This window comes from Colletotrichum destructivum, chromosome 5 (genome assembly GCF_034447905.1).
Source record: "Colletotrichum destructivum chromosome 5, complete sequence".
NCBI lineage: Eukaryota > Fungi > Ascomycota > Sordariomycetes > Glomerellales > Glomerellaceae > Colletotrichum > Colletotrichum destructivum.
The window spans coordinates 2,432,135-2,457,840 of record NC_085900.1 but is presented as its reverse complement, the minus strand read 5'-3'; the positions used below and the strand labels follow the sequence as shown (position 1 = coordinate 2,457,840).

The window sequence follows — 25,706 nt, the reverse complement described above, 5'->3', positions numbered from 1 at the left end:
CCTCCATGATTGTCCGCGTCACCATGGCTCCATGTAAGACTTCGCGCGGCAGGAGGAGCACCCAGATGACCCAGATGTAATAGGGCAATGGGGGACTGGTCATTGTGGGGTTTATACATAGTTTCTGACAGATCTCAGAGTCGATGATACCCTTGAAGTACTGCCAGACTGCGTCCATGATGCTCGAGTTCGAGGTTGTAGGCTTGCAAATACTTAAAGGTCAGCATGAGATCTCTGGTGGCTGTGAAGCAAGAGACACGAACCAATACAGCGCCCTGAGTTGTAGCTTAGATCAGCACGATGCTATTCAAGGTCTTGGGCGCGATGAAGTGAGTCTTTTTTACAGCCAATTCTTCTGTGATGTGAATCAAATGACAGACATGGCATTGAAATTCTGGAAGTAGAAGAACGAATGGATGAATGGCAATGTCAGCTTTATCAACATCACGTCTCCGCCCAGGAGGGGTTGGACTGTCTCTTGGTTATTCAGTCATCTGGGCGGCGGCGCAGCAGCCAAGGGCTCGGAGCAGTCGCGATGATTGCGGCGTCAGCCGCTTTGCCGGTGCGCTTGGCAATGCCCCGAGTACCTCATTGGCTTCCCATCCGAAGCAGACGACGATCGCCGACGTAAGCTGTTGCGGCCAAGCCAGCTGGTTTTCCACGGCATAAGTCATCCTCACGCCCCATGGGGTTTGGGACACCACTCCCAACCGCGAATCGTCATGTGACCGAATGATGAATGAAGACAGTCCCTCTCAATGTTGAAAAAGTTCGTTAAGGCGTAATGCACTGGTCTCTCGCAACCAAAAAATTTCAACCGTCATGTCCGCCAGCCATAAGTCAGCGACCGCAGTCTTCAAATCATCCAAACAAGGCTGTCTCTACAAAGTCCACGGGATGGAGCCCAACAGTAAAACCGTCACCGTCGTCCTTGCAAGATCCGCCTAGGCTTGATCTAGCAGATGAGTCCACCTAGGCTCTTTGCCGTAGCCGCCCTCCTCGCACCGTCACCCCGTCTCACACATATATAAACACCATCGCCTCCCGGCCTCTGGAGTTCTCTATTCTACTTGGGTACGGCGAATTTGACGGTCCACTCCTTGGCCGTGGCAATCGCTGCCTGTTCGTCCTCCTTCCAGCTCTTGGCTACGTCGGCAGCAAGCGGGTCGTCGGGGTTGGGGGCACCCAGGAGGGCCTGAATAGAGAGGAGAATGGTTCGGATTTGGAGCGCGGGGGACCAGTTGTCTGTAGAGGAAGAGGGATTGTTTGTCAGGTGTCCCTTCGCATGCGACAGTCAAAGGCTTCGTGGGTTACTCACTCTTGAGGACATCGAGGCAGATACGGCCCAGCTTGTCGACGTTGGGGTGGAAGATCTTTGTCAGGAAGCGGATCTTGGGGGGAGTCATGGGATAGTCGTCGGGAAGGAAGAGCTCAAGCTTAAAGACACCGCCTGCAGCACCTCGTCAGTTTGCATCCCGGCCCGAGTGTATATATGTAGATGCGCACCCTCGTACGGCGACTGCGTAGGGCCATGAATCTCGACATCGAAGTAGCGGAGGTTGTCCTCGTGGGGGACAGCGCTGATACCAGGGACACTGGCAGGAGGTACTTGTTAGCGAAATATCGCAACAACCATGGCGGAGTGGGAACGCAGGGTGATCGTACGGCTCAGCCATGAGACGCTCTGTCTCCTTGACGATACGCTTGGGCAGGGCCATGTTGGGCGACAGAAACTCTTGGTTTTGAGGTGTGATTGCGCGAGGGAGGTCGTCGATTCGAAAAGGAAGAGAGCGTATTTATGTTTCCTTCGGTAGCGGAGGTAGGTAGTCGCAAGACGGTGGTGGGTGTTCAAGCAGCCGAGTCGTTGGCGGGGTCAAGCGAGTGGTGAATGCGAATGGGGTATTTGATTTCGAGGCCCCCCAACAATGCAAGGGGTGCGGTTTTGTTTGTATTCTTTGTCAAGTCAAAAGGCAAGTCGCACAAGTATTTGCAGTTGCAGTCGCAGTCGGATGTCAGGGAGAAATGTACGGAACGGCGGCAACAAAGGCGACGAGGACTCGGGTTTGGTGGAGTGTTTCGCAGGCGAGGCAGGCAAAGGCGACCCCCGGAGCGAAATTGGGTATGGTGGGCATGTGCCTGGTTGGGAAAGCCTTGCTTGGAACTGCCCCGCGGCAGGTGCCACTGCCAGCCAGACCACAGCAGACCAAGAGCCAGCGATGATGACACACTCGGTGGAATGGAGTGGATGGATTCAGCAATGCTGTCCGATCGGCGATAACAGAGAGGAAGTGGAGACTAGCGATCGTATAGGCGAAGTGTAATTGGTCGGATAGGAGCTGGTGATGGGAAAGTACTCATGCTCCTGTTTGTCGCGCAAAGATACATACCTGCCCGAAAGCAGGTGGGTCCCGAGCTGTCGTCCCGTCCATCCACAATCTACCGATGCATCGTCCGTCCAGGATGCTCAGCTGCTGCATTCGAGCCTGTCGCGTGCATCGAGCTTCTGAGCCTCACTCACTCCCCCCAAAGGTCATTATCAACTTATCTCATCAACTCGCTCACTCCACCGGCAAACAGAAAGATCTCTCGGATTCAATACCCGTCGCTGGAACACATCCCTCCTCCCGGTTGCCATCGGATCATGGCAAAGATTAATCGCCAACAGATGCCCTCATGAGGCGTCTCTCTCGCTTGAGCCACAACTTCCTACATCATGCCGCACTTCGACCAGCTCGACGCTCCGAAAAAGGGCAAGCCGATCAAGTCTGCCTTTGATAGTGAGAGCTTTGACGCCGATGGCACAATTCATGTTGCCGGACTGGTGGGGTCGGCTACAATCTCACCTTCTGGTAGAGATGTCGCATTGGCATCGTGAGTTTCCCGGTCCCAAACTCGGCCAGGCCGCCGCCCTTCGCCTCTTCGGCTGACTGACACGCACGCGCCAGCCCCGAGGGCCTGTCAATCATTGACTTGGACTCGCCCTACAACCCTCCCCGCCGGCTCAGCAGCCACGGCTCTCCGTGGCTTGTCACAGATGTTCAATGGTCGCCCTTCGCAGCCCGCGACTACTGGGTCGTCTCCACGGCTAATCACCGTGCGCTTGTGTGGAATCTCAACCTGAGAGACGACTCAACGTCCGGGGCGATCGAGCATTCCCTCCAGGGCCACAGCAGGGCCATCACCGACATCAACTGGTCCGCACACCACCCCGACCAGCTCGCGTCGTGCGCCGTCGATGGTTACGTCCATTGCTGGGACCTCAGGCGCCCGAGACAGCCTGTCCTCACCTTCTGCGACTGGTTTGCCGGTGCCACGCAAGTTAAGTACAACCGTCAGGACCCGCACATTCTGGCCTCGTCTCACGACAGGTGGTTGCACATCTGGGACGAGCGCCGGTCATGCGAGCCTCTCAAGTCCATCAGCGCCCATACCTCCAAGATTTACGGCATCGACTGGAACCGGACCAGGTCTACGGGCATCGTGACATGCTCCTTGGATAAGCACATCAAGTTCTGGGACTACGGCAGCGACCAAGACGTCCCGGAGCGTGTCATACGCACCGAGTTCCCGGTGTGGCGGGCTCGTCACACCCCTTTTGGCCGGGGCCTCCTGGCGATGCCTCAAAATGAACCAGGCGATCTATATCTGTACGACCGACGACCGCCTCCCAAGGACCCTGAGGAAGGGCCGACGGATCCAGTCGCGGTGTTCCCCGGACACGGCAACCACAAGGCCAAGGAGTTTTTGTGGAGAAGTAGAGGGGGCATCACAGAGGACGGGCTGGACGAGAGAGACTTCCAACTGGTCTCTTGGGGTGAGGACAATGAGCTGCGGTTGCAGCAGGTCGACCCGTCCATTCTCGAATCCGTGGGCTACGCCAAGGGAATGCCAGCGAGAAAGAACCTGGTTCTCACACGTAAAGGTGCCGCCTACAAGACTTTCCGGACGGCCGAAGATAACGTCAGCCGAGACCGGAGGAGCGCGACGATGAGCGATCCCCGCAACGGCGCGCAGTATCGACAGAGCGCCCTGACCATGGGCATGCGCTCAGGGCCGACGACCTATTCCAAACTTGGTGCCGCTTGGAAGGGTTCCTCCATGAAAGCCAAGAGCGCGTCCAGGGAGATGGATCGCAGCCAGGCGCATATCGGTTGGATAAAAGGAATCTTGATAAACAAGAGAAAGACCTCTACTGATAGCCCCCGACGGGCCGACTCGAAGGACTCGAGCATGTTTAGTCCCGGGTACATGGACGACGACAAGTGGGGGGACCCGGAGACCATCCAGGAGGAGTTCCTTCGCATCAGCATGCAGCTTCCCAAGGTGGAGTGGGAGCATATTGACATGGACAACTTGACGCTCAAAGCCTCCCTTAATGGCCCATGGGGCGCCAATGGCGAAACCATCTTTATTAAGGTGACGGTCGACATACCAGCAGACTACCCCAAATTCAAGGCCCCCAAGTTCTTAATCGAGAAGACGGGTTTCATGTCGGAGAGGACGCATAAGAAGATTGGACACGAGATCCACGAGCTCTGCCAACAGTTCCTAGAGCGGAAACAGAACTGCCTGGATGTTGCTTTCTCCTACCTCTTGGGCGAGATTGACCTTGCAGCGAGCACGAATTTCTTCAAAAACGTTAAGGATCTCGATGACCCGCTGGACGGAGTCGGCTCCGAGAGCTCCAGCGAGGACGAGAACGACATACCGGCGGGCGGCTCCGCGTCCATGTCGCAGGAGCTGCCTCCCAATGTCGAAGCCGAAAGCACTCTTGCACCAAACAACACTACTATCCCACCGCTGCCACGATTCTGCGGCGCTCGGTTTGCCAACGACGGGCGGCTTGTGTGCTTCTTCCCGACAAAAGAGGAAAAGGCTCGAGCATTGTTTTCTACGTCGGTCGAGCCCCTGCGCGAGCGGATAAAGGGCGAGCCGGTGTTTGCGGGCTTCGGCCGTCTGGCGCACGATTCGCCGCCGGGTAAGAGATACGGCAACGATGAAATGTCCGCGACAGATGACCAGTCAGACTCTGACGGCTCTACGGGGTCTTCGTCGTCGAGCGACTCGGAGTCAACGTCCATCAACAAGATGAGCCTTTGGTACCAACCCCGCCATCGGTTCAAGAGGACCTGGAGCGACAACCGGTCAATCCGGTCAAGCGGCGGCGGCACAGGAGTGGGGACCGGGACCGGCACAGGATCTCTCAGAAGGCGCCCCGGGGCCAAGTCGAAGAATGTCATATCCCTCCACGATATCTCAGACCTTCTTCCCGCGAAGAAGGAATTCGCCCAAGAATACGCCATATTCGGGGACGGAGCTCAAGTCTGCGAGCACAACGCCCAAGTCGCAGAGAAGCACGGCTGCCAGGATCTGGTCGACATCTGGCGCTACTTATCGTTGATCCTCCGCAGAGACATCCCACTGGAGCTGTCGAACATGGACCCCCGCCAGAACTCAATATTGATCATTGCCCGCAATGCCCTTACGCGTTTCCGCCATGAGGACTCGCCGGATGCGCAGACTGTTAACGACAACGACGACAGCACCGTTTTTAGCGGAAGGGTAAAATGGGGCAATCATCCCCTGGCAAGGGGCTTCATCAGCGACCTCTTCGAGTACTTTGAAATGATGGCGGACATCCAGATGCTGGCCATGCTTTCCTGCATCTTCAGTGAAGCCTTCACCGAGGATAGCGTTGCGTATGCCGAATCGCATCTCACACAGCCCGACACGCCGTTGCCGATGAAGACGCCCGCGTTCTCGCTCGACTACTTCCCTACGGATGCGTCGCTCTGGAACCTCAGTGGGAGAAGCCAAACGAACTCGGCCATCACCACTCCAAGGACGCTGCACACGCCTATCCGCTACTCCGGCTCCCAGGGATCCACCGAGGAAGTGTTCTGGGCTGGCGATCCAGGCTCTAACTCGTACTCTTGTGGCGAAACCCCGCCCAATAGGGGCGCCAAGGAGTACCTCGGCGATGGCGACCAGACACAAAGCCTTTCGACATCGCCCAGCGGACGGACGCTGTCGAGGGCGAACTCGGGGCTGACGTCGAGTTTCGCCATCAACTTCCCCCGTCCCTTCAGCGGTGTCGCGACAGGAACCACGACCGCCGCCTCGTCGCCACCGAACCACGGCCGGAAACGCCTCAGCCCGGCCGACACAGTTCTCAGCACCCTCGCTCCCAGTGCTAGTGCAGTTGGCAACGTCACCTGGGGTCACTCGACCGTCATGGGCGACTCAATCACGACGCGCACCTCTCTCTCGGACGACGAGGTCTACCGCGAGGAGCTCTTCTCGCTCGTCCCCATCGGCGTGTCCGTGCATCTGGAGGACCAGACGATCTTCGACGACGACGGCTGGATGACGACGCCGCTCCTCGAGCCCAGCCGCAGCGACATGTACGCCACGTACCGCTACGTCTACGCCGAGATCCTCCAGATGTGGAACCAGCCCTTGGCGCGCCTGGAGATTATGAAGTTTAACGTGCTCCAGCAAAACCAGGGGGCCGGGACGCTCGACGACTTCCACGAGACGTACAGCATCGCTGACACTTCGACCACTGTCCAGCAGCAGCAGCAGCAGCAGCAGCAGCAACATCACCACCACCCCGAACAGCAGCACCAGGCCCTCCAGCCGCAGCAACCGCACAACACCTCGCCGATCCTGCTAGGCAAGAAGGAGCAGCTCCAGGCCCTCGTCGCCTCTGGCCGCGGCCTCGACGTGACGGGCGTCTGCCGCGTCCACGAAACGCAGCTCGAGCCGCTGAAATACACCTCAGCCACGGCGACGCGTCTCGGCGGCGCCGTCGGCACCTGCGACCGCTGCCGCCGCACGCAGAACCAGCTGCTCTGCGTCTACTGCCGCGAGCCCGTCGACGCGCTGTACCCGCCCTGTCTCGGCTGCGGCTGCGCCTTCCACGATGCGTGCCTCGCCGAGTGGCACGCCGCGGGCGAGATCATGTGTCCCGCGGGTGACGAGTGCAACTGCGTCGAGGAGGCGTCCATGGGGCAGGTCGAGTCGTGGGCCGCGATGATGGGGGCATTGAGGAAGGGCCAGCAGACCGCCGCCGCCGCCGCCGCATCATCCGCCACGTTTGCCGCGTCGGGAGGGATCATGGGACGGGGGTTCGTGCTGCCGCCGCCTGCGATCGAGGAGCCCGGGGAGGAGGACAGGGGCGACTGGGAGAGCGTGGGGAGCTCCGCGGGGATCCCGAGCCGCATGCAGGGCGGGGGCGCGGGGGGTAGCGCCGCCGTCATGAGCGCCGCGAGAATCAGTCTGGGCAACAGGTTGAAGAAGTCCGCGGGCGACACCGCGGCCGCGTGGTCCCGCGCTTCGAGCTTGAGGAGAGGGAGGGGCGGAGGAGGGCCCGGGGCCGGGGGGGCTGGGGCTGGGGTCAACGGGAACGGGAGCGCCGGTGGAAGCTGGCGGAACCCAAGGTGATGATTGGCTGTACGACTTTTGTGGGATTTGTAGGACAACCTGTACGATGTATGAATACCGAGCCGGTTCCGATAGGAACATTTGTCTTGATTTATGGGCCAGCGTTTCTTGGGGGTTCGACAAAGAAGCTGGCGAGGGTTCCGATCCCACCCCCCCCCCCCCCCCCCCCCCCCCTTTCGTGTGCATATATACTAGTAGTAAAAGATCGTGTCCCATCTCTCTTTGCGTCCCGCCCGGATGGGCGCATGTCATCTCAACATTCGATTGCGAGAAGCGACGCGTGGGCAGTCTATCTTCAGCTGCGCTCTTCTTCCCCGAGCAGATCAGACGGGGCAGGCGTGGTGCGGCCACGGGGCAACTTTCCGGACATGGATGGGTAGAGTCACTACTGTGATAGAAAAGGCGGTTCACACGCGTCATGAAGCCGTCTCCCTCGGTCATGGGCTGCTCATGGGAAGGCTTGCCGTAGATAGAGAACATTAATGACAGAGTCATCCCCATTCAGAACAGAGTAGTGAACGAGACACGCAGGCCTGGATTCGGGCCGAGGTTCTCCTATGCGGAAGGTCAATGGCTGTCGAAGAGCACGGCGACGGGCGAGAATTTTGATTCTGACAAGTTTTTCGTCATCAGATAACCTCGGCTTACTGAGCTCTACTTCAAAAGCGTCCGGCGAAGCTGCTTGCCGAATCGGACGTCGCAATGCCAGGAGAAGCACTTGCCCAGAGTCGCCCGCATTCGAACGTAGAATAGTCCAAACTGCGGCGCATAGCATATGATTCATTCTTGAGAGTCGAGCTTAATAATCTATCTACCTTGGGGTTTTTGGGTCGGTTTCGACCCAGTGCGGTTATGTGAGGAATCGTCTCTGGCAAGTGTGCGAACAAAGCTCGCGACAGTTTAGTCACCAGTGACAAGTTGGTTGGAGGCGGAAATGGCGCCAAAGCCGCAGCCTCGGACGGCGACGACGCCGGGGCGTCGTCGACAGCGCGGATTCGGGAATCGGCTATCCTCAGATTGCCTCTGGGAGGCGCCGTGTGGCGGATGTCGTCCGATAGCACCGCCCCGGCCCGCGGGGCCAGTGCGAGCCGATCTCGCAAAGCGTCCGTGGTGGCCCAGGCTTGAAGCCTGGGCTCGATGAACGTCCTGATTTTGGCTTCATGGATGTCCACTGCCTCTTGGACCTGGTTCTAGTGTAATTTCGACCTCTCACCGTCCCGATGACGACCCACGGCCCGTCGAGGTCGCAGTTGGTGTTACTCATCGGATCCAATCGAGTCATTCTGCTCATTGAGGGACCATGGATGGGGTTCCCAGAAAAGCGAGTCTTGACGTCGGGTGATGCGCACACCATGGCACGCAAGCACCACTCCGCCCAGGGTGCAGGAGATGGGATCATGCCTGATTGCTTCCGGCCACGTCCACCAGCAGCGCGCAACGGAGCCCCGGGGCCCATTCGGCGCAAACGCTTTGACGCACGTCGGGCGCAGTGGAGAGAGAGCAGTGCAACGTTGTCGCTGATAGCGGGCCGCGAACGACGAAAACTCGGACATTGTGATGGCGGAAAAGGATCCTTTTGGGCCCAAAGGGTCCCTAGGTTGGGTTGGGGGGGAGGGGGAGCACGCGATAGACCCATGGAGGTATGCCTCCTTTCGGAGCTAAGCACGGGAGATTGAGGAAACAAAACAAGACAAAAATGTTTACCTGCAGGCCGGGAAAAGGGAATGCGTTTCCATCAAATGTTTCAATGACCCCTTGCCTGGGGATCGAGGGAGCGGGGACGGCCTCTTCTCGCACCAGGTGGTGTGGGCTGCTGCATGAAACGGTCGGTATCTCGGATGGACAGGGCGATGAGGCACGCCGATGCTTACACTACCCAAGTAGATACGATGGCGTGGGATGGCTTAGTTTTTCCTCGTGGGAAGCCGTCATGGCTCGCCCGCCGTCTCGGATCAGAGTTGAAAGCGGACAACTAATGCGGGCCGTTGACGAAGAGATGACGGGGAGAAGTTGAGGGGACGACTTGGGAAGCAGCAACTGGGAATAGGGGCTGCCTGCTTGGGGGTTCGGTCGACGTTGAAAGGGACTCAGGGACCGCACGGCGCCCAAGGATCAAGGATCGTGGGTCGGGGCCGTTGTTCGTGGGGATTGCTGCTAGTGGCCTGCATGCGAGGAGATTCGAAATGGGGCCGCTTGCCAAGTTGGGAATCCAGTGTTTCTCGCTTGGCCAAGTAGGTGACAAAGGCGATATTCCAGCCAAGATGAGCATGGCCGACTCACCTATCCGCGTGGTTGGTCCACTGTGGCAGGCATCGTTGACTGACTGACTGACTGGACTCGATTTGACTGTACTCGACTCGACTGGACTGGACTCGACTCGTGCTGCACTGCGTTGGTTACTCCTTGGCGGTGCCGTGGAGGATTTAGTACATGCTGACATTACAAGGACAACGAATGGCCATGACAGACAATAGTCGGAGGCCTCGCTGGGCCAAGGACTGTTGAACCCCAGACCGGCAACGTGGGAAACGTTTGACGTTTTGTTGGAAACGCGGCGAGGCTGTCATGCGGCTTCTCCTCGCCTGCACTGCTCCCGTCTGCGGCAGATGTGAGATGACCCCCCCTGGTTGACTTGGACTGCTGAAACGGGATTATTGGCAAGACGGCTCGGCGTAATGGGGTCCTCGGGCATTGCATCTATTGCTTGGTTTGGCGTCGTCGCGAAAACGCAGGGCCAATTGCAACGGACACATGTCTCTGTAGGGAAGGTCTGCAGGCTGCAAGTGGATGGATGGATGGATGGAGCGCCGGGTCGTGGCCGAATTGCTGGGATGGATGGAGGGACACAACGGGAGGTGTCTTGTTGGTGGATGTGTTTCTTTGGTTTGCGATCTGCTAGCTCAGGAACGGACCCAAGTCATGGTGGTGGGCGGCGCGGTGCGGGTGCATGCGACATGGGAGGCAGATTTGGAAGCCGGACGAATAAACGCGGATGACTTCCTATTTGCCGGCGGGTTAGTCGGTCGTCCGGTTCATAGAGATAAGAAGCGTGTGTGGTTTTGTAAAAGCGAAATACCTTGGTGCTGGCATTGACCGCATCTAAGGAATGTAAGTGAATTGAATGTATCCATCTGCCGGTGTCGAGCAAATGTCGTATTCTTGGTGCTGATACGGATAATATTGTTATTAGAGTGGAAAAGTAGCACCGAGCGGTGGGTATCGTATGGAATGCAAGGCAGAGCAAACGTGCTGAGACGCGCCGATATGCATCATGACGCGGGTCGTCATCTCTTTCTCTCTCCCTGTCTCTCTTTCTCTTTCTGTGTGTGTGTTTCTCTCACTCTCTCTCCCTCTGGGCTGGCACACTGCAGTGGAGTCTCGACTCTCGGGGAGGGTGTCGTGGAAATTGTGCTAGTGCAGGTTCACGGACAATTTCCTGCAGGCATGCGGTATTGGTACATTACATTGGAAGATGAGGATGTAGGTAGATACATGGCGTACCTCGGAAACAGAGTACAAAGTACAGATATCGTACGGAGTATATCTCGGCTCAGGTTCCTCTCTCTGCTGCTCTGTACCCTCTTGCATGTCAATTGTCGAGTGGCTGCGCGGCCAAAGCCCCGGTAGCTCCTGCCACTGCCACAGCCACTGCCATCGCTCGCGACGGCGGTGCTGACTGCCGCAGCATGACTCTGATTGGGGCGGCGCAGGCAATCTGGGGAGGGGGTTTCTGATAGGCTCTGAGACTCGCAAAGCGGCACCGATGACGCCGTAAGTTTGACGTTCGGGGTGTTGCTTTGCTGGAGGAAAAACAGCAACAACCTTTGGGACGTCGATGGTCGATGATGCGAGGGTTGAGGGCTCCGGGATTGCGCGTTGCGCGTCAGGGAATATGCACTTATGTAAGCGTCTTTAATGCACCGAAGACACCTGGAAGGAACGAAGGTAACTTTGACTTTAGAGGAGGAAGGATGAGGATGAGGATGAGAATGAGGATGGGGGGTGTAGGGGGTGGCCCGGGTGGGGTGGACGAGGAATGGAAACCGCGCCGGGCTAGGCTGGGCTGCCGGTGCCACTTTCCCTCTCGGTCCCCGTTTTCATCCTTCATCCCCCTCAAGATCAAATGACTTCCACTGACAGGCGGTATCTGTGCTCCTGGTCTCCAGGTCTCCAATTCTCCGTTTACCGTCGCTCTTTTCCCCCTTCTTCATCATCATCATCATGTTCTTCTTCTTCTCCTTGTGCCCGCTCGTGCCGTTTCTTAGCGTATTGGACAAAGGAGCTCCGGTATAGCTCTCAGACATTGACACGCATTTGACGGGATGGGGTCCAGACCGGCGCCTCAATCTGGCATCTCGCATTGCCATCTGAGTGACACGGGGGGGTTCCAGGTCCAGGTTGGGTGACATATGTAAGGGACGGACAGGACATAGGAAGCAAGAAGGCACTGACTGACTGACTGACTGACGGGACGCCCTGATGGGATAACATGCATGCATCGACTGCTTCATGCTGACACTGGATCTGGAAGAAGAACACTGGAAAGAAACCGAAAAAGAAAAAAGAAAAAAAGGGAAAAAAAGGAAAAGAGAGAGGTAGGTAGGATTTGCCAGGTACATCCATGCCGATGCCAACGCCAAAATGGTTCAAGTATCCGTACCCAAGTAACCCAAGTACCTCACCTCTCTCAGACAGGTACCTCCCTCCAGGGCGTCCCACCCGTCGGGGACCGGCCTGTCAATCCTAGCATTGACAAACACGCAAGGTACTGGACCCCTGCGGTGCATTCAAAACCAATCCGGCTCATGCCCCAATTCATCCATCCATCCACAGTCTGCAGTCCGCAGCCATCACACAATACGCCAGCACCACCAGCACCGCAAACACTCCAACCGGGAACCCAGAGAGTCAAGCACCAGGACCAAACATCCCGACCTGGCGCCATTCAGCTCGCTCCTTGTTCGTGGGCCACGTCCGCAAAGTTCAAAGTTTCCCGGCTGGCTGGCTTCACCACTACCACCAGTCCACCACGCCCCAACAGCGTTCCTCTATCCCTACTCTACGGCCATCATTGCTGCTGCCCCATTCCATTCTTCTACTCCACCGTCCCCCGGTATCCTTCCTTCCACCCTTGGCCTTTCTTTCTCTCGCTTCTTGTCGTCTCGCCTCTACTACCGCTCCTCGACCTCCAGTTCCAGCGGGAGCTCAGACGCTCCTAGAGGCCACACCCCCCGACTCGACTCGAACAGACCCAGTCCAACGAGCCAGCAGCTTTGCTCCAGGCCATTGAGTCTCGACGCCATCATCTCGACAACCATCCAGCATATGGCTACGCATCCAAGCCATTTTATCTACCCTCGTGGCACGATACCGCCGTCTGCCGTGTGTGCTCATTCATATCGAGACGGGACGCCTTAAAGCAAATCTCAGCACGGCGGCGATACGTAGCCCCCACAATCTGCTGTACTACCCTGCACCGACACGAGTACCGTACCTGGTACTCCGTACACCGCGTCGCCTGTCCTGTCCAGGACCGGTCCACGCTGCTCGTCCACGCCACCGCATCAACAGGAGGGACCCAATCTCGCTCCAGAGCGAACCCTGCATTCTGTCTGCTTTGCTGCCCGTCTTCTCCTCTCGCACTGAGGAGACCGTCGTCGTCCGGGCCCATTCTTCCTGCTCCAGTTCCACCAGATCAGCCGAACCCTCTGTTATCCATCGTCCGGCTCCAGTCTCCAGTCTCCAGTTTCCAGTTTCCAGGCGCACTGCATCCATCAGCCAGACCACAGCCCGCACTCACACTCGCACGCTGGGTCCAATTCGACTCCCCCTGCTCTCTCCATCCAACGAACGACACACGCCACGGGGCGAACCGCACTGCCTTGTCACGCGTCCGTTTGTCTAGCTGGCCGGCGGTATCCCTAGCCGAATCTTGCATCTGCAAACCTCGTCTTTCAAACCGTCTCCATCCTGGCCCAACCTCGCCTTTACATCGCAAAGTCAATTGATGACACACGCCCGTCCCTCCCGCAACCCAGCATGCCTTCCACCACCGGCGCATCGAAGCGATTCGAGCTTCCCAAGCTCGACTTCAAGTTTGGCTCATTGACCGAAGGAACCAACATTCCCCCACCGCTTCCCAGTCCCGTCCAGGAGGTCCCCACGCCTCCCCAGACCCCGCGTGTGAGCGAAACCAAGGAGTCGGACTCCGGCGTCAAGGGAAAACTCGATGAGAAGACAAACGGCCATGCGGCGGCAGTTCCGGACTCGCCTGCCACCACCAACGGTACGAAAGGATACTCGGATGACACACCACTCTCTCCAGCAGCGTCAAGCAGACAAGGCAGCATCCGTCGTCTCTTCAGCCGGACTTTACTGAACCAAGCATATGCAGAAGGCGAAAACCACTCGAACGGCAACGGCAACGGCAACGGCGGCCCCCCGTCCCGGCCCATGAGCCGCAGCCAAGGCAGCATCCTCGACGAGAAGAAGTCGAAGCGCAGCAGCGGCTGGTTCAAGAGGCTGAGGACGTCGGAAACGTCGCCGCCGCAGAGGCGATCCAGCGTCGTCTACGAGCACCCCAACATCAGCGAGACCAGCAGCCATACGCCAAGCAAGCCCCAGGCCGCTCCGCAGGTCCAGGGGCCGCCGCCTCCCATGATCCCCGAGCTCAGCGCACTCCAGGCCAAGGTGGACGTGACAGACGGGGGCAGTCTCGGCGAGGATTTGTTCAAGAACATTAAATAATCATACTGACACCAAGGGCTGCGCGATAATCTCGCAGCCCAGTCATGGACGACACTTTGACAGACTTGCCGGTTTTTGGAGTCGGGAACCGGCTTTTGATGTCGGACACGAAACCACCCCCAAACATACATGCGCCGACGAGCGAACGACCGAATCCGAGCGGATGCACCCACACGATTTCCTAGCGTTTTTTTTTTAATCCCCTTTCCTTTTTTCTTTTTTTTTTCCCTCTTCAATTTGAAATTCTATTCGAGCCAGAGCTGGGGGACGAAAGCGGCGGCGGCGGAGAGGAAAGACGATACACAAAAAGGAGAGACGACGGAGAGTGACGAGGAGCAGAGAGGCAAGATTGGAAGAAGTTATGCAAGATACCCAGCTCGTACCACGGGCTCATTCTGACATACGATGTTTACACTTTCTTTGTTATGTTTGTTTCGCTTCACCTTATTGCGCTGTCTGGAATAAAATAGGCACCAAGGACCAGAAACCTCTTTCTCACTTTTCATCACGGTCTTATTGGCCGCACGTACCCTTTCCTACTGTACCCCTTACATCTTCTAATGTACATGTTTTGAGGTGGCGGGTTTGACAAAGAGAAATAGAGGGGAGCTGGGTGGAGGAGAGGAAGAAGACGAAGCCAAAACTTGAGGGGCGCCGATGGCTATCCCAAGACGGCATGGAGCCAGTAACGATACCAGAAGGCGACGGACGGGACGAGAGATAGTAGGGCCGGGCCACGAGAAGTGGAAGCGTCCTGGGTAGTAGTCGGCCAAAGTATTCACGTCCGGCGCTGTTGGTGCCTTTTGGCCGCCGCAGCTGCAATAGAGTCTACATTTTGACGGTTTTACCATGAGTGTTATGGCAATGGATTGGCCAGGGCCGAGAGCCAATGTATAAAGGACTGTGAGATGAGATGGGTTCTGCCGATGGTTGTTGACATCCAGAGAGATCTATGTGAGGATCCGCTCTCGATTACATTGACAGCATGGCATGGTGTCAACTTCACGAGAGCACATCAAAAGAAGAAGAAAAGTGACAGACGACGGACGGACGAACCCCGCGTCATCCGAACACGACGCTTTGGCCCCTCCCTCTTCGGACACATCATGTGGCGCGAGGCTTGCAGATGCAGGTTGGTCTCTAGTGCGGAGGCCCAGCGGCATCTGGCTACTGCATGCAACTATGGGTGTGTGTGTGTGCGTGTATGTTTATGTAACTTGCAGCCCGGGTCTGATGGGGAAGCCAGGCGGATGCATTAGTGTACTTGGTTAGTAATATGGTTAAAGGGATGCCAGAAACATGACAGCCTACAGACAGCCGAACCAACAAACGGTGCCAGGCACCTTGGCAGGTAGTCGAAGCACTACTTGCAACTGGCGTCTGACTGGCGGTACCTGTGCCCGTCGCCTGTAGTCCGTTCCCCTCCTCCGCGCCGCAGGATTCGTCTTACCGTCTACGGCCGGCCGCCGTGTCTTTCCCCCCTCCCCCCTCCCCCCTCCCCCCGGAGCTGCACGGCGCGGGCCAATCGCGGAGGCAGCGAGACCCCTTCTCGCTCAGATGGGTGTGACGGGCGCTAGCGCGCGGAGGCATAACGTCATAGTGAGTGAGGCCCCTTTCGCAGTGCTGTGGCCGCCGCCCGTCATGCCGGTTTCCCACGTTTGCCGTTTGCCGAGCTAGTGCCGGGACTGGGGGGGGGGCCGGACTTCTCTACAGAAGCTCTGCTAGGGGGGGAGGGGGCAGGAGGAAGCTATGGGACTTTACCGATCTTGATTTCTCAACTCATCACTCAACTTTTTTCCACCTTCCTCTCTGTGTCTGTCTCTCTGCCATTTAGCTTCCGCCGACACAACCCCTCCTTCACGACGTTCGCTTTCGTCATTGTTCTCATTCGAGCTCTGTGAAGACGACACCACACACAGACGGGCCACACAAACACACACACGCACGCACACAATGGCGTCGAGCTTGCGCTCTTCCACGACGACGCTGGCCTCTGCGCTGCGGCCGGCCGCCGGCAGACGGGCGCAGCAGAACCTCCCGCGGGTGGCCCGCCGATACAAGTCCGGGCCCTACGGCTACACCCAGGCCAAGGCCCTTGTCTTCTCCAAGGAGGGCGAGCCCAGCGACGTCCTGCAGTACGACCACCCACCCATCCACTCCCACTTCCTCACGTGCAGAAACGGAACCGGGGGGAGGGGGGAATGAAGAACTGGCTAGAAAAACAAACGGACTGACCCGACCGACAGGCTGCACACACACTCCATCTCCCCCTCGATCCCCTCCTCGGCCGTGCTCCTACGCGCCCTCGCCGCCCCGATCAACCCGGCCGACATCAACACCGTCCAGGGCACATACGGCGCCAAGCCGCCCTTCACCCAGCTCATCGGCACCCCGGAGCCCGCCGCCGTCCCCGGCAACGAGGGCGTCTTCGAGGTTGTCTCCGTCGGCTCCGAAGCGGGAGCCGGCGACGGTGGCCTGCGCAAGGGCGACTGGGTCATCCCCTCAGCCAGCTCCTTCGGCACCTGGCGCACCCACGCCGTCGCTGACGCCAAGGACGTCATGAAGGTCTCCCGCGAGGGCCTCACCCCGACCCAGGTCGCCACCGTCAGCGTCAACCCCTGCACCGCCTACCGCATCCTGCGCACCTACGGGCCCGGCGAGGTGCGCGCGGGCGCGAACCCGGGCGCCATGCGCGCCCTCGACCCGGGCAGCGGCGCCTGGTTCGTCCAGAACGGCGCCAACAGCGGCGTCGGCCGCGCCGCCATCCAGCTCGGGAAGCTGTGGGGCCTGCGCAGCATCAACGTCGTGCGCGAGCGCGCGACCGAGGCCGAGACGGCGGACCTCAAGAAGGAGCTGGCGGACCTCGGCGCCGACGTCGTCGTGACGGAGAAGGAGTTCCTGGCGCGCGAGTGGCGCGACCGCCTCGCGGAGCTCACGCGCGGCGGGCGCGAGACGGTCGGGCTCGGCCTCAACTGCGTGGGCGGCAAGTCGGCGACGGCGGTGGCGCGCAGCCTCGGCGACGGCGGCACCATGGTCTCGTACGGCGGCATGGCGCGCCAGCCCGTGATGCTGCCGACGGGCCTGCTCATCTTCAAGGACGTGCGCTTCGTCGGCTTCTGGCTGAGCCGCTGGAACGAGCGCGACCCCCAGGGCCGCCGCTTCGCCATCGAGGACGTGCTGGGCATGATCCGCGAGGGCCGCTTCCGCGACGTCCCCGTCGAGGAGGTGCCGTGGGGCTGGGACACGGAGGAGGCGCGGCTGAAGGAGGCCGTACAGGGCGCGCTCGGCGGGTTCCGGAAGGGCAAGGGCGTCTTTGTCTTTGGGGAGACGTGAGTTCAAAATAATAAAAAAGATGGGTGGTGATGATGGTGGTGAGTTGATGTAAGATACGGGGATATAGATGAGCCCGAATGGCAAACTTTCATGACCAGATCGAATATAGACGAAGCCGAAAGATTCTTTGACCTCTTCGTCCCTCCATTCCCTCCCGGATACCCATTGCAAGATGGAAAGAAAAGCATTTCAATCATCACGACTCACGTGTCTCCACGCAGATGGGGAAACAAATTTTCTACGTATTTGATATACCAGCCAGCCAGCCATGCATGCTCTTTGCTCCGTTTCCCTTCGCAGCAGCACCTCTTGCTCACTCACACCCGAGACACATCAACGACTTCGGCCAGTCCCCCCCTCGCGAGCGTCGCGCCCACGGCAAGCAGCCATGACCTCAGCCAGCGTGGTACCGGGGCCCATCAGCGGCCCGATATCGCTCCCCGACGCCATCTCCCCCTCGTCTTCATCATTCCAGTCGGGGTCGGAGTCTGAGTCGGAGTCAGAGCCAGAGTCAGAGCCAGAGTCGGACTCAACCCACTCGCCCTCGTCCAAGTCGGATTCAGAGCCGCCGGAGTAGTCGTCCCATTCCTCGCCACCAGAGGCGTCGTTCAGGTCCGAGTCATCCCACTCGTCACCATCCGAGCCGTGGACCGAGTACCCGTCAACCCACCCGTCGCCCTCCCAATCGAGATTGGAGAACTCGCCCGGCTGGCTCATGCGGTCCCGGTCCAGGACGTGACTGTGCATCTCGGCGTAGGCGAGCTGCGGGCTGAGGTCGTCGTCATCGTCATCGTCGTCCTTGTTGTATTCATCTTCCGCCGCATCCTCAGAAGACTCGGCCTCGTCGTCGGCATTGTACAATGATGCGTCCACGCCTGTAACGGGGCCACGGTCAGAGCCCTGGTCATCGGAGTAATCGCCGCCCGTCTCGTTCTCTCGATCCTCTCGCGCCCTCTCCTGGTCTAGCCATCTGATGGCAATGTCCCGGGCCCACTCGTCTCTCTGGTTCAAGACGACCATGTCGTGGAGGTCCACGTCGCCCCCGTCCAGGAGGCCGACGAACAGCCTGTGCCAGCGCTCGGGGCCCGTCTCGTCCCACAGGCACCACACCCACACGCCCGCGCGCTCGTCCACCTCATACAGCGGCCAGATGGATTCGAGGGTCAGCAGCGGGCCCCCGAAGAAGCGGTCCCGGTGGACGTTGGGCGGGTGCGCCCGCAGGTGTTCGAGCACCCAGCGGCGCGGCCGCTGGTCTACGCACCGCCCACCCTCGACGATTTCGAACCGGGCGACGTAGTACAGCCTCGCGTCGTAGTGGATGGCCTCCGTCAGCTCCGAGGTCTGGGCCGGCGTGAGGAAGGCTCGGACCCGGGCCGGGGCGGTGGCGGAGTCGCGGTCCATCTTCCCGATCGCGCCCTGCCACCCGTTCCGCAGCAGCTGGCGCCCGTTGGCCTGGGTGCCGTCGATGCGGGCGCGCGTCTCCCGCATGGTGGCGACAATGCGGTTGTAGGTCCAGACGTTGTCGGCGGGGCCCCGCGCGCGGCTGTACTCGGCGACGCGGACAATGTAGTTGTCGATGGGGGCCCTGCGCGGGGGCAAGTTGTGGTCCTCGTCGACGACCGCCACCAGCCTCCGGAGCCAATGGCAGTAGCGGCGTCGTTCGTCGACGTACCTGTCGAGGACGGCAACCAGGGGAATCGCGAGAAGCTCGCAGTCCATGGCCTGGTCTCTGGTGGCCGCCCAGTGGCAGAACTCGCACGCATTGGCGGAGCCGGGCGCCCGAGCCCAATCTCGAGCCCAGGCACGCTCGGGAAGGTAGCATGCGAGCAAGTTCGCAGTGTCGGCCTCCTCGAGGCGGCCGATGAAGGCGCGGTAGCTGGCGACCTTGTGGATCTCGACGTGGATGTCCTCAACCTCACGGCGGAGCCCTCGCGCGGCGTAGATGTCGCCCGAGGTCGCACAGGCGTGGGCACGGCGGTGTAGGGTCTTGGCCCGTTCGATGATCTCGGGATCTAGGTCCGACTGGGCGACTTGGTCGAGGAAGTCCATGGTATTGGGCAATTCACCAAGGTAATTGTGAAAGCCGGGGGGATATCTGGCGGCCATTGTGTATATCTGTCTTTCGGTTATGAACTCTGGAGGCCGGAACTGCAATGTATTGATACGTAGTGTGTGATTTGTGATGTGTGAGGTGTTGATATGGTATGTCTGGATCGTGAATAGTTGGGTTGGCTGGCAGTGTTTCTCACGCTCAGAGTTTGAGATAATCGAAAGACGTTGTTGTCTGATGCTTTCACATGAGAATAAGCAGGGCGATTTGGATTGATTTAATGCCCTGGCGCGTTGGCAACGGAGATGCCTCTCTCACCTCACTCGTCATGTATCTGGGCCAAAAGGTGTGTTTCCTGGTACCACGAAAGCTTCTCTTTTAGACGAGAACCAGTCGAGTTTTTTCTTTTCTTTTTGGCTTCTGCCGTCCACACATCCACTGCGAAACCTGACGAAAAGACTAAATAAAAACTCTAAAGGACAAGACAGCAGCAACCAGCAAGAAAAACGGCGGTATGGACCTACCTGTATGGTCCTCTGGTGGTACGCCGTGTAGTTGCTGGGCATTACAGACCCAGCTCAGCAACCCAACAAGTTTCGGAGAAGGCCTTTCAGCAACGGGGGCGGAAGCAGCTTCTGATGAGCCTCTAGGTCGGGCTTTGTGAGACCTACAGAACATATCAACATGCCCGAAACAGTGGTATCAGACTGGGAACCCTGATAGTAAGCACCGCGTTGAATTCCACACCACCCGCCGGGAATCTATCTGATGTTAGGTACGCCCAGCTCTTTATTATCATTGTGCACCGTTGTGAGCCTCTGCTAATTCCGAAACGCCTGCACGAGCTCATGGAGTTTGTCGATGACGACCGGCGCGATGGCGCCGAGGGTATCTTCGATGATCCTCTCGAAAAACAACATCGACTCCTCCTCCGTCAGCTCCAAGTGGAACCTCTCGCGAACCTTCAGGACGGCCTTGTCGGGCTCGAGACGAATGTCGGGGATGTTGGCGTCGACCATCAAGCTGAACAGGTTCAGGATGAGGTTGGACGATTTGCGCAAAGCCGTGTAGGCCAAGAAGCAATACTGCTTGAACTGCTTGAAGTGCTCCGAGTTGACGCCGCCCATGCAGTCCACCATCTCCTTGGACAGCTTCATCACTGGCGCGAACGGCTTCGGGTCCCGTCCAAGGATGAAGCCAAAGTCTGCGTGGAAGAAGTGCCCGTCGGGGGCCAGGAGGAGGTTGTCCAGATGTCTGTCGCCGACGCCCAGGATGTACGTGATGACGCAGTATCCCGCGCAAGACTTGACGTACGTATCCAGCGTCTCCTGTCGCAGGCCCAAGGGCTGTCGGTCGTCCGGGTTGTTGGATTTCAAGTACGTCAGGGCCGGGTTGTTCTTGTATTTCGAAGCGATGCTCTGGAAGCTGACGGACGGGACGAACTGGGATGCGCCTGCGGTCGTGCTCGTGGCCAGGATTTTGTAAGGCGACAGCTTCAAATCCAGGTTCTCCTTCTGCAGTAGCTGGTCCATGAGAGTGATGATCTGGATGACCAGCTGATCCTGGCGCAAGTCGTCGCCCGTCTTGAAGATGATCGGGTACTTCTTCCCCGTGGTGGTCTTGAACGTAACCTTGATAGGACACAGCGACGACTTGAAGACGGTCGTTTCGTCGGGCACCACGCCAATGACTAGCATGGTAGGATCAAGCGGTAGCGGCAACGGCGGGTCGATGGTCAACATTTCGTTCTTCGGGTCGGCCAGGAAGTGCTTCACGCGATCCGTCTTCTTCGCGATGGATTCGTGCGACGTTTTCACCTCCCCCGAGATCTTGGACAGGATCGCGATCAGCTCGGCCTGTCTCAACAACGTTTTCCTCGACTCCACACCATCCGGTTGCTTCACCAGTTCCGTCATAAAGTCGTACGCCACCTTGCGGTAGATGTTGCGGTTATCCAGCCCCTGCTCGGGGCTGTGATCGTCGCATTCCACCATCAGGTACCAGTGGAAGTAGTTGCCAAGGAGGAAGTTCCCGGCCGCACGGGATATCAAAAACTGGGCCAGGGAAGAATCCTGGATGGCCTCCTGGGACGAGTCTGCCCGGATGTGTTCGTACTTGAGTGCTTGCACCAGCTGCAGCAGGTAGAGCAGTAGCTCGTGATCGTCCGCCTTACGCAGCCTCTCCACGGCATATGCTCGGACTGCTTGGTTGTCAAAGCTGGGGCCGAGCAGCTCGAGAGCGTCGTCGACGTCAATCTCGGTCCATCGTCCCAGAACCTGCACGGCCTGCTTGGCTTCGCTGTGGTCTTGCCAGTTGACCGATTTGACAAACTTGGTGACGGCACGCTTGTCGCGGGTAAGATGATAGCGGAACTTCCAGATCAGGTCCTTCTCCTCGGGAGTCAACGTGTGTGTTGGCGAATAGGACATGATGAGATTCAGTTCGTCGCGGACCTTGGCGTTCGGCTTGAGGTCCTTGTCGAGGACGCCGTGGCGATGCTGGCTTCTGACGAGTCTCCGGTGTTTGCTCTCGGCCGGGTTGTCACGAGCCCCGACCTCGGGGTCGTACACCTTCATCAACCGGCTGCCGGGGCCGCCCGCCGCATCGCCAAGCGCGTTGATACCAGGCCCGAACTGTACCTCGGGAGGCGGTTTCAGCATGACATTGGACTGGGAGGCGGAGATGTGCTGGAGGTTAGAGATTGGCGGAGGGTCGTACTCCAAGTCGGCGAAGACGACGGGGAAATCGAACCGCGGTAGCTCGACGTTGAGTTGGAACTTGGAAAACCCAGGATGAGACTCGGTGTCCACGACGCCCTTCTCGTCGTCCGTGCTTCCCTCCTTTTCCGGCGTGTCCCCGTTTGCCGTCCCCTGGCGCTGCAGCGTCTTCAACGAGGCTTTCGCCGACTGCAAGCCGCGTTTCTCGAACCCGCGGAAGACGAGCTGGTCAAGCCAGTCGATTCTCGGAATCTCGCCCATCTCGTGCTTTTTGAATAACTTCTCCATGCGCTCCAGCTCTTCGGCATCTTTGTCCACCGGGGGGACCGTACCTTTCCTTGACCCATCCCTCTTCTTGCGGGGCACCGCAGGCGTGGTGGTGTTGTCATTGCCGTCGGCGTTCTTGTGTCGGTGAACCATGCATTTCTGCCGGCCTTTCTGCACCTGGTTATCTCGGTCGAAGAGCGGTAGTGTGGTGCCCCCAAAAGGAATTGCATGGCCTCTCGCCTGTTTCCCGCCGGCGGGGGACGAATCCCAAAGCGTGATGGCGAGGCAGGAGTTCAAGGGGAGGGTATTATAGTTGATCGGCAGGGTAAGCCATTCGTTCCATCTGTTGAAACGGACCGTCAGTATCATACCCAACAACTGCAAGCCCTGGCATCGCCACTCACCTCCTCTCACTGCGGAAAGATTTGTAGGCCGTTTGGACGGGCACTGTCAGGGGTTTGGAACCGGCCCATACTTGCACCGTGACGTAGAGATCCGAGTGCGAACTAGCAAGTCAGCGACGGCAACACAACGCGCCACAGGAACCAGTACCTTGTGTTAGAGCCGATGTGCCTCAGCTCGGCTTTCTCCAAGAGAGTCGAGTGTAGGAAAGGCGTTTCGTCGCCCTCTAGATTGATTCTACAGCGGGAGTATCGTCAGTCGCAAACACTCACTCCAAGCCGGGAGGGGAGGGGAGGCAAATGCTCTAGACGGATGCGTACATGCGGATGCTCACTGGATAGTCCAGCGACTCGGAGCTTGCGAATGAGAACGGCTCCATCTTGAAAGCAGGAGCCCATTCAAGGTTACGAGTCCATTGTGCGAGGAAGCCGGGAGACTGCGAAGAGTTGAAGTGTAGATAGTGTTGTCCTGGGGGATGCGACGAAGATGATCGGTTGTGTCTGGCTACCTAGCGCAACTCGGATGGGCTACTAGCCGTTATTACCTACCAAGGCAGGCAGCTGACAGCACCAGCGAAGCTTCAGTGGAGCATGCGCTGCCACCACCACCGCTATGGCGCGCTGGTTTGCAGTGGCAGATAAAGCAATGAGGCGCTGACATTCAATGTACCCCTCTCCAGCCATAATTCGGACTCTTATCTGATGTCGATAAGACACCTTCAGCCACACATTCCCCCCCCCCACGAACCACTAATGCTCGACCCTTGCTGGACCTTGCAGAGCGCGTTGAGTGGACGAGACCCTCTGGGAAGCGCCTGTCGCGTCTTCCATGTTCAGTCGCAATTCTCGCGCGGCATCCTTCTTTACCTCCCATTTCACATCACGACCTCGCAACCTCTCGCGATAATTGACGGGAATCGGCATTCTTCCCATTCCGCTCCCTCTCGCGCATCTCCTCCGTACTTGGTGTACCCGCCGCACGACCGTATTCCGACCGAGCTTCCGACGGCCGCGGCCTTTCGAATAGCTTCACCCATCTCACCAGCCCCAAAATGCCGGCGAGAGTCGGAGACTCGTCGTCGTCGTCTTCCTCTTCGAGCGAAGACGATGCGCCGCGTTCTGCGCGCGGCCACCTCGCCATCAGAGACAAGGGAAAGGGTCGCGATGTTTCGGTTGGAAAGAGGAAGCGCGCCGATACATCAAATGGAGACCGTTCCGCCCGCCGCCGGGCCACGCGCTCCGCCGAGGGAGACGAGGCATACGACTCCGACATTTACGATCCAGATCAGCCGATGGACGAGCGTCGAGAAATCCAGCGCAAGCTGCGAGACCTGCAAAAGGGCATCACCGAAAACATGGAGGAATACATGCTGCCTGGCTCAACAGGACTCAAAGACACCCTGATGATGGCCCAGCGGGTCGCCAGAGGCGTCAAGCAGACCACAGAAGCAACAATCGATTCCCGTCTACTTGTCAGCGCCGTAGATATGTCGTACAGAAAGACCGTCAGGCTGATGCAGGGAAGCGCCACCGAGGGTGTGGATGTGGACGAGTTCGTTTCCAAGTGCTGCACTTACATGCGGCAAGCCGGTGGAATTGCCGACGACGCGGCGCCAGAGCTTTCAAGCACCCAGAGGCAGAGACGCCGAACGAGAGGCGACGCACACGACGACGAGGACGAAGGGAACGATGAGGCATTCAACTGGAGCCATCTCGGACGTTTCGCTTCGCTGCCCTACATCCGCCGCCCGGCCCTCCCTGGTTTCCTGCTTGGCCCATTGTCTGTTGAAAAGAAGATCCGGAAAATCACGAAACGCAGCGCCCCTTTCAGACCCAACAACCTCGAGGAGACGAGGCCCGAGGTGCTGAACGTCGAGGACTTGGCGAAAAAGGAGAACGACCTGACGGCCATCTGTGGCAAGATCCTGAAGCAGCTGCAGAGTGTTCAAGGCGAAATCCAGACGAAGCTTTACGATATTTTCGAGCAAGGCGACATGTCTGAAGACGAGCAGACGGCGCTCATGCTTAAGCACGGCCTTCGCGATACCGGAGGTGTTGATCTGCTTCGCTTCGTTGTCAACCCCAAATCCTTCGGCCAGACGGTCGAGAACATGTTTTACGTCAGTTTTCTCATTCGCGATGGAAAGGTTAAGATCGAGTTCGACAGCGACGAATATCCGTCTCTCAGTAAGCCTATCGTTCTCAGGAACTCACTCTGCTGGTGTGACTGCTAACTGAAGAAACCAGGTCCCTTTCAAAACGATGATGTAGATGAAGATGGTACAGCCAGAGGCAGTGCTGCCAAGCGCGAAACAGCAAAGCAGCAGGCCATTTTCTCCATGGACATGCAGACATGGCAAGACATCATCGACACATTTGATATTGAGGAGCCCATGATCACCCATCGGAAAGAGTCAGGTTCAACACAGGTTCCTGGCGCCAGAGGCTGGTACAGTTAAGATAAGGGGGGCGGGCATGACGTCAAACACAGTGATTCAGCGAGGCATTTTCAGTTCTGTTGTCACCCGGTGCTGAGTGATATATAGAACACTGGGCTTGGTGGGTTAAGATGGCGTTTGCAAGGGTGGTTTGTTTCAACAGAGCGTCATTAGAGGAATAGCCCGGGAAAGCAAACAGGAGTTTTGGCGGTTCTTTTTGGAACCTGGTAAATGGAAGAAGAGGGCAAATCGACAGATGCTCCCTACGATTACCATCTTCTATTTTACACGTCTGACTATTGCTTGA

At 58.3% G+C, this 25,706-nt stretch overlaps 9 protein-coding genes across 9 annotated transcripts; 5 read left to right on the top strand and 4 right to left on the bottom strand.

Moving 5' to 3' along the window:
• Positions 1–679: 679 nt before the first annotated feature.
• Positions 680–2,160, bottom strand: CDEST_08305 (Putative ubiquitin-conjugating enzyme E2, ubiquitin-conjugating enzyme/RWD). Its single transcript, XM_062924464.1, has 4 exons — positions 1,666–2,160; positions 1,507–1,595; positions 1,319–1,450; positions 680–1,245 (listed from the first exon to the last, which is right to left on the bottom strand). The coding sequence occupies exons 1-4, from the start codon at positions 1,716–1,718 to the stop codon at positions 1,067–1,069; spliced, it is 453 nt and encodes a 150-aa protein (XP_062780515.1). The 5' UTR covers positions 1,719–2,160; the 3' UTR covers positions 680–1,066.
• A 289-nt stretch (positions 2,161–2,449) lies between these two features.
• Positions 2,450–7,446, top strand: CDEST_08304 (Putative WD40/YVTN repeat-like-containing domain superfamily; the record flags this gene model as incomplete). Its single annotated transcript, XM_062924463.1, has 2 exons — positions 2,450–2,871; positions 2,946–7,446. Exons 1-2 carry the CDS (start codon positions 2,714–2,716, stop codon positions 7,444–7,446), a joined length of 4,659 nt encoding a protein of 1,552 aa, XP_062780514.1. The 5' UTR covers positions 2,450–2,713.
• Positions 7,447–7,947: 501 nt separating this feature from the next.
• On the bottom strand, positions 7,948–8,728 carry CDEST_08303 (uncharacterized protein; the record flags this gene model as incomplete). The annotated part of the gene is made up of 3 exons (XM_062924462.1): positions 7,948–8,001; positions 8,355–8,630; positions 8,660–8,728. 3 exons carry the CDS (start codon positions 8,726–8,728, stop codon positions 7,948–7,950), a joined length of 399 nt encoding a protein of 132 aa, XP_062780513.1.
• A 4,757-nt stretch (positions 8,729–13,485) lies between these two features.
• On the top strand, positions 13,486–14,193 carry CDEST_08302 (uncharacterized protein; the record flags this gene model as incomplete). Its single annotated transcript, XM_062924461.1, has 1 exon — positions 13,486–14,193. The coding sequence occupies one exon, from the start codon at positions 13,486–13,488 to the stop codon at positions 14,191–14,193; it is 708 nt and encodes a 235-aa protein (XP_062780512.1).
• A 243-nt stretch (positions 14,194–14,436) lies between these two features.
• CDEST_08301 (uncharacterized protein) lies at positions 14,437–15,185 on the top strand. Its single transcript, XM_062924460.1, has one exon. The coding sequence runs from the start codon at positions 14,555–14,557 to the stop codon at positions 14,780–14,782; it is 228 nt and encodes a 75-aa protein (XP_062780511.1). The 5' UTR covers positions 14,437–14,554; the 3' UTR covers positions 14,783–15,185.
• A 755-nt stretch (positions 15,186–15,940) lies between these two features.
• On the top strand, positions 15,941–17,850 carry CDEST_08300 (Putative GroES-like superfamily, alcohol dehydrogenase-like, NAD(P)-binding domain superfamily). Its single transcript, XM_062924459.1, has 2 exons — positions 15,941–16,328; positions 16,440–17,850. Exons 1-2 carry the CDS (start codon positions 16,147–16,149, stop codon positions 17,524–17,526), a joined length of 1,269 nt encoding a protein of 422 aa, XP_062780510.1. The 5' UTR covers positions 15,941–16,146; the 3' UTR covers positions 17,527–17,850.
• A 1-nt stretch (position 17,851) lies between these two features.
• Positions 17,852–20,290, bottom strand: CDEST_08299 (uncharacterized protein). The gene has a single exon (XM_062924458.1). The coding sequence runs from the start codon at positions 19,630–19,632 to the stop codon at positions 17,860–17,862; it is 1,773 nt and encodes a 590-aa protein (XP_062780509.1). The 5' UTR covers positions 19,633–20,290; the 3' UTR covers positions 17,852–17,859.
• Positions 20,291–20,293: 3 nt separating this feature from the next.
• On the bottom strand, positions 20,294–23,540 carry CDEST_08298 (Putative phosphatidylinositol 3-/4-kinase, catalytic domain, protein kinase-like domain superfamily). Its single transcript, XM_062924457.1, has 4 exons — positions 23,283–23,540; positions 23,113–23,199; positions 22,965–23,066; positions 20,294–22,903 (listed from the first exon to the last, which is right to left on the bottom strand). Exons 1-4 carry the CDS (start codon positions 23,339–23,341, stop codon positions 20,398–20,400), a joined length of 2,754 nt encoding a protein of 917 aa, XP_062780508.1. The 5' UTR covers positions 23,342–23,540; the 3' UTR covers positions 20,294–20,397.
• Positions 23,541–23,775: 235 nt separating this feature from the next.
• Positions 23,776–25,424, top strand: CDEST_08297 (Putative nse4/EID Nse3/MAGE-binding protein). Its single transcript, XM_062924456.1, has 2 exons — positions 23,776–25,148; positions 25,209–25,424. Exons 1-2 carry the CDS (start codon positions 24,014–24,016, stop codon positions 25,418–25,420), a joined length of 1,347 nt encoding a protein of 448 aa, XP_062780507.1. The 5' UTR covers positions 23,776–24,013; the 3' UTR covers positions 25,421–25,424.
• Positions 25,425–25,706: the final 282 nt, after the last annotated feature.